An 11,119-nucleotide genomic window follows, 5' to 3' on the forward strand; every position below is an offset into this window, starting at 1 on the left:
TGTGAAACTTGTTGTTACTGTTTTTGGCATATTAATACGCCATGGGGAGCTTGCCAGGCTCTGCCATGTGGGAGAGATAATCTTGGTAGCTTTTCCGGCTCTCCCAGAGGGGAGGAGGAATCAAACCCAGCTCGACCGCGTGCAAGGCAAACACCCTGCCGCTGTGCTATCGCTACAGCCCTTAAACCAAAACAAAAAACATGAAAAACCCTGCACCCTCTATGCAGACCTTGGAGGGGCTGCTACTGGAATCTTCCTTCCATTGGGACAGGAAACCACTTTCCTCTCTCCAGGACGCAATGCTTGTTGCGACCTGTGTGAGGTTGCACGTGCCCAGAAGTCTCTGTCAGTCTCCCTGCCTCATTTAAATAGGGCTTCTACGTATTAAATTTCACTACAATTAAATTTTTAAAAATAAGCTTATAGTAAATAGATTTATTATACATGAGAGTTGTTACAAATGGAATGAGTTTGCTATCTCCTTGGATCAAAACATTCTCTTTTGTGGGGTGGGAGTAGCACACCCGGCTGTGCTCAGGGTTTTGCCGTCAGCAGACAGCACCGGGTTTAGCATTACTTTGCTCTGTTGATTGCACGTACGTATGATTACGTGCCTTTATCATCATTTGCCTGTTCATGTTCTAAATTCACTTTTCTCTTTCTGCCCTAAACTCCAGAAGATAATTGTTGGTTTCGCCACTGTTGCAACCCTAGAACCTGAGATGATTCCCGCCACCTGTTGGATCTCTTTGGTGAATGACTAATAGTTGTTTTTTTTCTTGTTGGAGGTGCCAAGGATTGAAACTAGGTCCTCCTGCATGTGAAACATGTGTTCCACATCCCTGCCCCTAAATTATATTTATTTATTCTGTGTTGGAGGTTGTAACACATGGTTTCAACATAGGGAGTGCTCCCAGCTCTGTGCTCGGGAGGTAGTTTGTGGAGGTGCTCAGCGGGTAATGCGGTGCTAGGAACTGAACCCAGGCCTCCTGCCTACCAAGGATGCTCTCCAGCCCGCTGATCTATCACTGCAGTCCCAAACTATGATATTTTAATATATTTTATCTTGTACAAACATTGCAAGATTCACAGAAAAAAAAGAACAGAAAAAAAAGAATAATTTTGACTTTGGGTCATACCTGGCAGCGCTCTGGGGTGTTTCTGGCTCTGTGCTCAGGGGTTTGGGTGGAGGTGGGGGGTATAGGCAGTGCTGGGTGGATCTGGGATAGGCTGCACGCCAGGCCAGCACCTCACCCACTATGCTGTCTCTGCCCATCACAGCAAACTTGAGCGGGAACTAGAGTTCTGTTAGGCCCCCTTCCACTCAAATCCCACCTTGGCACAGCCTCTTCTATATCAACATTCCCCAGATGTGCTAATTTTGTTACAATAGATGAATCCGCATCCACATGCTATTGTCTAAGTTCCTTAGCTTACATCGGGGCTCCTGTTGGTGCTATACCTTCTTCAGTGCAATATTAATCCAACACTACAGCATCAGTGTCCTAAAAACCCTCGGTGCGCTTTTACTTCCTCCCTCCCCCTAGGGTTACTAGTTACCTGTGGTCTTTTCTGTCTCCAGAGTTTTGCCTTTTCCAGAATGCCATGTAGTTGGAATCATACAATGTGCTCCTGTTCACATTGGTTATTTTGTTCAGTAAGAGGCTTCCCATGCCTCTCCATAGCTTGTTAGCCCATTTTTTTTTTCAGCACTGAATAAATCCTACCACCTCGATATACCCCACCTGAATCAGCCAATGGATTGTATAAATATTATATAAAAATATTATTTATTATATACTAAATATTATTTATTATATTATATTATTTATTTTATTATATAATAAATAATATTTATTTTATTATATAATAAATAATATTTATTATATAATAAATATTATTTTGTTTTAGTAGTTACACTCAGTGCTCAGGATCCCTCCCCGTGGCTCTGAGGGGGGGCATAGGTTATGCTAGATATCTTACTGGGTGGACTGCGAGCAAGCTCTTAGTCCCTGTACTATTTCTCTGACTCAAATGATCATTTTGAACCCAAAATTAAGGTAAGAAATATGAACAGATAGCTCAAGTGGCAAAGCAAGCACCTGGTATGTGCAAGGCCTTGAGTTTGACCCCCAGCAATGAGGGGAATGGCCCCAGAGTGGAGGGGGCACCTGAGCACTGCTAAGTCAAGTCTATTTCACCCCACCAAGTGTCAACCGGGAGTGTCCTGGACCCCCAACTATCCCTGGGCTTGGGGTGCAAAGGAAAATGTAAAATTTAGGTCAGGAGAACTCAGCCTCTAAAGGAAGTTGAAGGGAGAGGGAGAGGGAGATGTTGAGTGCCAGGGGCCTTGGATGGAAACCCAGTTCCTGCGCCCATCCAGCGGCGCCGTCTGAGCGCCCTCTCTGGAAGGACGGGGTACTGCATGCTCGCGCGGGGTCAACCAGAGGTGGTCCCTGGGGATGGACGGTCCCAGCTGGTCAGAGGGGCCCTGGGGCGCCCAGGCACGACCCACTCGCTCATGTCTCTCTCTGTCCTGACTTCCAAGCAGATTGAAGAAGGGGGCAAAGCGGACTCGGTGAGCTCCAAACTGCGGGCAGGGGACGAGGTGGTGCACATCAACGAGGTGGCGCTGAGCAGCTCCCGGCGCGAGGCCGTTTCCCTGGTGAAAGGCTCCTACAAGACGCTGCGGCTGGTGGTGCGCAGGTAGGTGCCAGCGCCCCTTCCTCCTCCCCCGCCCTCCCCACGGCGGGCAGAGGCCTGTTCGCTTCCTTGCCTTAGCCCCCTCGGGGGCGCTTTCCGCCTTTTCTCCTCCTCCCGTTTGCTTATTTCTGGCCCATCTCCTGGCAGCTGGGGGAGGGCGGGGTGTGGGGGGAGGACTTCCTAAATTGACGGATAGTGTTGCCGCCCCCGGCGGGCTCGGAGGTCGGAGCCTTGGCTCCTGTGGGAACTAGAGACAGCTCTGGCTGGGCCCTTCAAGGATGCTGCTCGCACCCCCTTGCAAAGTAGCCAGTTTCAACTTCTGCTTTCCGGTTGTGGTTCCTTTATTGGAAAAGGTTTGGTTGCTGTTGATTCTGGTGCTGTAAAGTAGGAGGTCCAGAGGTAGCCAACTGCGGAGAGTTACTTCTGGGAAGGGGAAGGATGGTGTTTGGGACCAGAGAGAGAAGAATGGAAAACCCAGCAAATGGATTTCCCTGGCATTGAAATTCAACCTGTCGTTTACAAACTGTGGTGCTGGGTCTTCTTTAAGCCTCAGTTTCCTTATTTAATTGGAGATAATAGTTTATCACTCTCCATAGTGATTTGTTGAAGATGTCAAGTACAGAGGAGACAGACAATATTGGTTTATAACTCGTGACTAGAGAAGAACGAGACGACATAGTCATATGGAGAGACCTTCCCACTACCAGATATGCTGAGTGTCTCCTGATCACTGACAAGCTTCTCTCTTGTTCCTTTGGTGACTTTTTCACTAGTACAACCAATCAGAAAATTCAAGTGCAGGACTGATCAGGAGAGTGGCCGAGGGACCCATGGAATTTAGAAATTTAGGAACTCACAGGACCCACATTGTCCAGAGTCGCAGAAAACTGAAGGAGCTGATAGCCAGAATGCCAGTGCATTAACACAGGTTGAACAAGACAACTCTGAGTGGAACAAATATCCCAAGTGCACCAAGAATCCGTGTATGTTATCTCTCCAGGAAAAAGAGACAGGAAGTCTGGTCAAAATGAGGTCTGAGAGGTGGGTGGCACCCTCAGAGACAGAGAGATGAGAGTGGGTCGGAGGCATCAGTTCTGGAGGCCAGATGACCCTTCTTCCCATTGGGACACCCCTACCAGCACCCCAACACACTCACTGGTGAGTCAAGGCCCTTTCTCCTCTAGCCAGCAGGAAGTCTTGCTCCAGAGCTCTTCTCTCCAATCTCAGTTCTCTGCCCTTCAACAGCAAATCCGTTTTCTGATTGACTCATTCTCTCTTTAGATATGCTAATGTGTCAATCCAGCTGCTGAGTCTTAGCTCTCCTGTTATGTGTTGGTTTGGAGAGTTGAGTTTTCAGAGTTGGCCAAAAAGGAGGCCCCTTTACTCCTCACACATACTTCCAGAGGGGAATTATAAACACTCCTGAGTGGCCTCCCTTACCTTTCTAAGAACTGGGTAGAAGCCCCTTTGCTCTTGATTCACCTGGCTTGGCAACGTGGGAGAGCTGTCACTTTGCTGAGAAACTCTACCTTTATGCCTTGGCATATGTCCTGTCCTCAGATCTTATCTCCTCCTATTTATTCATAACAGGGTGACTTGTGATGTTTTATTGATTTGCTTTCCTTTCTTCCTATTCGATATTTGTGCTTTATTTATTTGGGGGGTCCTGGGACCGCTTCCCACTCTCTGCTGGGGGTGCAGATCATTCCTGTTGAAGCTTAGAGGACCATGCAGTGCTGGGGATTAAGCCGGGATCAGTTTCCTGCAAAGCAAGCACCTGATACTTGCCTTTCTGGCCCTGGTCTCTATGCTTTAAAAAGTGATGAGGTGACTTCTGGAAAAATAAAAGAAGCAAGTGGAGGCAGTTGGTTTTCTAGAGGTCATTTCTGCAGTGACCATGCGTGTCTGAGCAGCTTCACCAACGCCTGCCTCCTTTTCTCTTGCAGATAGTTTGAGCAGGTGAGAGCAGCAGCTCCCGTCACAGGGCTGCCACACCCACCATCAGAAATGCCAAGAATGTGGGCAGAATAGTTGTGTCTGTATAAGTTTTGAGGGTGTCCAATGGCTAAAAACAAACAAAAGTAGAAACACCTTCTTAAAAGGCTACAGTGACAAGAGAGATGCAAAGTCTCAAGGGAGTTGGGGGCCAAACACCTTAGGGGACCTGCTGACCCATGACGAAGACGGAGTTTTGTTTTGGGGAGGGGAGTGCAGGGGCCTGTGTGGGCACAGCTGAACCGAGACAGCGTCGTCACTGGCCACATGAAGTGGAGCTGAGGTCTGCGACTGGTGCTGGGTAACTGGGGAAGCAACGACTAAAGGAGAAGAGGGCTGAAGACCTTAGAGGAAAACCAACCTCTTCCAGCTGAAGGGAAATTGAAGAATGAGGACTCCGTGGATAGTGAGGGTGTAAATTTGGGAAGCAGACATGAGCATGCTAAATGCTCCAAACCTCTAAAACCAACTAACTGTTGGGGCTGGAGTGATGGCACAGCGGGTAGGGCGTTTGCCTTGCACGAGGCCGACCCAGGTTCGATTCCCAGCATCCCATATGGTCCCCTGAGCACAGCCAGGGGTGATTCCTGAGTGCAGAGCCAGGAGTAACCCCTGAGCATCGCCGGGTGTGACCCAAAAAGCAAAAATAAATAAATAAATAAATAAATAAATAAATAAATAAAACCAACTAACTGTTGGACAGACATGTGGAAGATATATGTCTTAGAACCAGGTAATGGTTGAAATGGAAACTAGCTGACAAAGGGAAGGCGCTTCCGGTTTACTCTAACGCCCATCAAAGGACGCGGGGTGTTTTCAGTAGCGGAACTACTCAGTGTTGTTTGAAAAACAGCACCACTAAAATTTGAATAAGAAACAAAAGGCTCATTTCTTGGGGTTATTGGTGTTATTGCTATGTTTTATTTACACCCAAGTTTTGACCCTGAGTTTGGACTCGGTCTGGTCCTGAATCAGCGTGCGAGAATTGGATCATCATCTAAAGTCTCTAATTCCAATTTTGATTCCCCTGCTCCTTTTTTTTTTATTATTCTTGGCAAATCCAACCTTTAATATCAAGTACTAAGTATTTCTAACACCCAAGAACAGTAAAAACAACGACCAGGAGGATTGTTCCATGGTTGGATGCCTGCCTCAAGAGCTGAGGGAGGGGGCAATGGGGATAGAGAAAGACCAGTGTGACAATGATGGTTGGAGGGATCGTTCTGGTAGGGAGATGTGTGCTGAAAGGGGGTAAAGGACCAAACAGGCAGTATCCTCTCAGTATAAAAGTACACTTTTATACTGAGAGGATACTGCCTCTCAGTATCTGTCTTGCAAACCATAATCCCCAAAAGCAGAGAGACAGTAAGAAAAAAAGTGTCTGCCATCGAGGCAGGCAGGATGGTGGTCGGTGGTGAGGGGAAAGGCAGATTCTGGGGTCAATGATGATGGGAAATGTACATGGTGGAGAGATGGGTGTTGGACATTGTATGACTGAAACTGGATCATAACAGCTTTGTAACAATGTATCTCACAGTGATTCAATTTAAAATACTTTCTAAATTTCCAAGTATTTCTGCTAAATACTCTCAGTGTTGTATTACACTGAAAATTTGGGATACATTTAATGGTAAAACTTTGATGCTTTCTCTTTTAGGCTTATCTAAGTCATTTGAAATCCAGATAAAGTCTTACTAACAGAGAAGATGTTTGAGATGGTAGTACAGTTTTGATGCTGCCTGGATTTAGAACTTACCCTAGACAGGTCATTAAACCTGTCCAATTCTTCCCTCATAGGATTCTGTGAGAATTAAGTGAGAAATATATACACACAGTATAAACCCAGTATAAAACCTGGTGATTAAGACCATCTCCCCTGGAAAGCACTTAAACAGAGATATTGCTTAAGTAAATTATCTCTTTAATTTCTAGAATACACATAAGATTAGGAGCCACCAGGTCATGGAACATTGTGATGGGGAGATGGTCTCGCTGGGTCAGGAGTCAGCAGGCCTGAGACCAGAGTAAGCAGAGGGTGCAGACAGTGGGCCCTTTCGACTAGTCTCTTGTCCCTAAACCATCCCACCACCTACCGTCTCTAGAGTCTTGGCAGCTTCTCCATTACAGTTCATGTTGTCTGAGTTGGTATGTTGGAAGTTGATAGGTGTTTTTATTTTTAAACTTATATATTTATTTTAAAGTTTATATAGATATTATTTTAAAGTTTATATAGGCATCATTATATAGACTGGAGCCATAGCACAGCAGCTAGGGCATTTGCCTTGCATACAGTCAACCCTGGTTCAATTCCTCTGTCCCTTTCGGAGAGCCCAGCAAGTTACCAAGAGTATCCCGCCTGCACGGCAGAGCCTGGCTAGCTACCCACGGCGTATTCCATATGTCAAAAACAGTAACAAGTCTCACAATGGAGATGTTACTGGTGCCCGCTCTAGCAAACCGATGAACAGTGGAACGACAGTGCTATGGTGCTATAGGCATCATGATTTACAATACTCACAGTGGTAGTGTTTCATGCATAAAACATTCCAGCAGGGACTAGAAAGATAACACAGTGGGTAGGGTGTTTGCCTTGCACGCGCTGACCCGGGTTCGATTCCCAGCATCCTATATGGTCCTCAAGCACCGCCAGGAGTAATTCCTGAGTGCATGAGCAAGGAGTAACCCCTGTACAATGCCAGGTGCGACTCAAAAAGCAAAAATAAATAAATAAATAAATAAATAAATAATAAAAATAATTCCAGCAGCTCATTCTCCACCAATGTTCACTTCCTTCCACCATTGCCCAGTGTCCCCCACACTCACCCCACTGTCCTATTTTTCCCCACATCCTGCCTGCCCCATAGCTTTCTACGAATGACACTTTCTGTTTTTGTTGCCTTTGAACATTTGTTATTTTCTTACTATGTCTCTTTATAGCCTCATATGAGGGAATTTATTCTATCTCTGCCTCTCTCCTTCTGTCTATCTTCATTCAACATGTTACTCTCCAGATCCATCCAGGCAACAGCAAATTGCATGATTTGTTTCATCTTTTCTTATAGCTGAATAGTATTTCATTCTGTATATGTACCACGGTTTCCTTATCTAGCCATCTGGGTTTGAATACTTGGGTTTTTCCGTGAAGTTGATGTGTTTTCACTTGTGTGTGGATGAGAGGAGAGAGACATAGAAAAGAAGAGGCAGGTGAAGAGGAAGAGCCAGAAGAGAAAGAGATCATATTTTACTAGGCAGGGAGAAAGTAAGGAGAAAATAGGATTGAATTAATAAAAAAAATAAGCATTTGCCTATAATATGTCATCAGAGGCTTTGTGATGTCACCAATGAATTGACTAAGCACCAGTTCCTATGGCGGGGTTAGGTGTCAGATTCGTACACCAAATGCTAGTTGGCTTCAGTGTTTATTTCACACTTGAGCTCTTTATTTCACAGCTCATGTCGGTACATCTCTATGGGCTGAGTAGCCGCAGAGCTGGAACCTCCATGTCCAGGACGACACATTTACTGCAAGCTGCTTGCTTTGCTTCTTGTGCTCTGTCCCCACCTTCTTCCACTGTGCCAGGTGCTGTCTGCATCGCCTGCACTTTCTTCTTTCTTTCCTTGTCTTGTCACCTGCCACTCTCACTTCCTATGTATGACCTATCCCACCTGTAGATGTTTCTGCCCTCTGTCTGTACCCCGTGGAAACAAGGTTTTAAATGACCAGATTATCTTGTTTCCCCTTTCTTTTACTCCACAATACTTTCTCTGTGTCATGGGGCTAGGTCTGGTCTCTTGACCTGTATCTTTACGTGTATCCAGAAGCATGAAGTTATTTGCCTAAGGCCCCATGCTGTATCACTGTATCACTGTCATCCCATTGTTCATTGATTTGCTTGAGCGGGCACCAGTAACGTCCCATTCGTCCCAGCCCTGAGATTTTAGCAGCCTCTCTTTACTCATCCTTCCCAACGGAGGCATTGGAGGCTCTTTCAGGATCAGGGGAATGAGACCCATCGTTGTTACTGTTTTTGCCATATTAAATACACCACAGGGAGATTGCTGGGCTCTGCTGTGCAGGCAGAATACTCTTGACAGCTTGCCGGGTTCTCTGAGAGGGAGAACTAGATAATAGGAGGTCCGGGAGCTTTGTTTTATTTTTTTTTTTTCATTTTTTGATTATTTAAAGATGAGTTTCATAATAAGTGTGTTGTTTTCTGTAAAAAACATTCTTCAGGTGATATGAATTGCATCTCCTATTCAATTACTATAACTACTTATAATTTCCAGATTAAAAATACTCGTGCAGTCAAGGTTTTTTTTTGAAGAGAAAACAAATTGCAGAAATTATCTGGAAGGGCTGGGTTGAGGATATGAGGATAAATGATGTAAATTTTTTTTTTTTATTAATAGTTTATTTTTAATTAGTGAGTCAACGTGAGGGTACAGTTACAGATTTATACATTTTTGTGCTCATGTTTCTCCCTTACAAAGTTTGATAACCCATCCCTTCACCAGTGCGGGAGCTTTGTTTTATAGTCTCTGGATCTTGGCCATTGATGGGATTACATGGCACTGGGGCAGTTTGTGGGTGTGACTGCTTAGCTACTGGAGAAAGGGGACTCTGGGTGGAAGAGGCCCAGTCCTGATCCGAGCAGGCTTGGAGGTCTCAGCCCCGGGTCCTGCACACCTGGGTTCCTCTGCCAGTTCCTTCATGCGTGAGGCTCATCCGAGCATGTGGAGAGTGGCCTTGAGCATGGCTGTGTCTGGGTTCCAGAGGTCTTTGGCTGCTGGGGCTCTGCTTGGGGCGGGGAGGGAAACTCAGCCCGCCCCCACCTCCGAAGTGCCCTAGTGGAGACAGCCAGGCGCGGGGGCAGGAGACTCTGCTTGTAGGCAAAATGTGAGTCTCCATCTCTGAAAATGTAAGAGTTGGGGCTTCCTGGAAGTTCCAGCCATGAAGCACATGGTACTTTCTATCCCACTTCTTTATACATATTTATGGTGCTACAAAACTACAAAAAAAGAAAAAAGAAAAACAAAAGTTTTGAGGCCAAAAAGATAGTTTAATGGGTGGGTCACTTGCCTAGCAGGTGGCCAACCTGAGTTACATTCCTGGCACCCCATATGCCAGGGTCTCCTGAGCCCCTCCAGGAGTAAGCCCTGAACACAGTTTGGTGTGACCCCTCAAAAAAAAATAATAAAAGAAAATTGTGTGTGTGTATGTGTGTGTGTGTGTGTGTGTGTGTGTGGTGATGGAGAATGACTACAAGTTCTCACACAAGCAAGGCATGGGTTCAGCCACAGAGACACATCCCCAGCCCTAGACAGATTTTTTTCATTCATCAGTAGCACCGTCCTCAATCGCTGGTCTATGAACCAATGCTGGTCCTCAGATATAGAAAGGTTGAAATCTAGCGGCCTCCAGCTCTGGTTTTAACTCCCTGTCCATGAATCAGTATGCAGGACAGGAGCGCACCCCCGGGTGTAACAGGGTCAAAGAATGCTGATGTAGGAGAAACTGTTCCTTAACAGGTGATTCTCACTGACCTTGAACTTGTGGGAATCAGAGGAAAAATCGCTTCGATGCTGTGGGCACCCAGCTGGCTTGAATTACTTCATCTGCCTCTAGAAATAAAACTATTTGTGGCTTTACAGCTGTTCCTCCCTCTTATCAAAAATGGGGACGAAATTAAGTGTACCACAACCCTTGCCCACGTTCCCCGAATAAGCCATCTCACATTTCTGCGCGTTAGCAGAACCATTCTTTGTATGGGCAGGGAGATGACATTGCCGGAATGGAATGGGATGGGCGGCACGCAGACTTGCTAACTCCGGCTCAGATTTCTGGTCTTTTTGTGTCTGGATATAGTTGTGAGACTGTAACTCACCCAGGATTTGCCAGGGAGTGATCTTGAAAAAAGTAGCTAGTAATGAATGGAATGCTTTTTAAGATCCCCTTTAAAGAATATGAAATTAATTCAGTTAGATATTAATAAAAATGGATTTCTAAATCAGTTTCTTTCCAACAAATGGTTATAGTTTATACAAGAAAATGATGTTTGGGGATATTATCAGCATCTCCCCGGCCTTTATTCTTATGTGCTATGCCCCTCTCCTACCTGCTTAATTCTTATTTCCTCAAGAAGCATTAATATTCATGCATATTTATGTATATGTAAAAGGGCTGTGCCAAATAATTCTTGTGTTTGGGGGGCCATGGAATCAAACTCAGGGCCTTATGTATGCCAGGCACAGGCTCTACCGTTTGAGCTGTCTTCCAGCCCCCCACTTGCCCATCGCCTCCCCATCCCAGGCACACAGTGGTACTCTGGGACATCTATGTTTCTATGCTAGGGATCACTCCTGGCAGTACTCAGAGAGTCATATGCAGTATCAGATCGAACTGGAGTCAGCTGTATGCTAG

At 45.7% G+C, this 11,119-nt stretch overlaps 1 protein-coding gene across 6 annotated transcripts in view; it reads left to right on the forward strand.

Moving 5' to 3' along the window:
* SHROOM3 (shroom family member 3) overlaps window positions 1-11,119 on the forward strand; it is a 337,474-nt gene that overhangs the window by 124,799 nt on the left and 201,556 nt on the right. For 4 of the 6 annotated variants that reach the window (XM_055140552.1, XM_055140556.1, XM_055140554.1 and 1 more), the window contains one exon: window positions 2,549-2,706. In XM_055140552.1, coding sequence (XP_054996527.1) covers window positions 2,549-2,706 — 158 coding nt within the window. The remainder of the gene's footprint in view (window positions 1-2,548; window positions 2,707-11,119) is intronic. The other 2 variants (XM_055140555.1, XM_055140559.1) reach the window with 1 other exon arrangement.

The sequence above is a fragment of the Sorex araneus genome, chromosome 5 (genome assembly GCF_027595985.1).
Source record: "Sorex araneus isolate mSorAra2 chromosome 5, mSorAra2.pri, whole genome shotgun sequence".
Classification (NCBI taxonomy): Eukaryota; Metazoa; Chordata; class Mammalia; order Eulipotyphla; family Soricidae; genus Sorex; species Sorex araneus.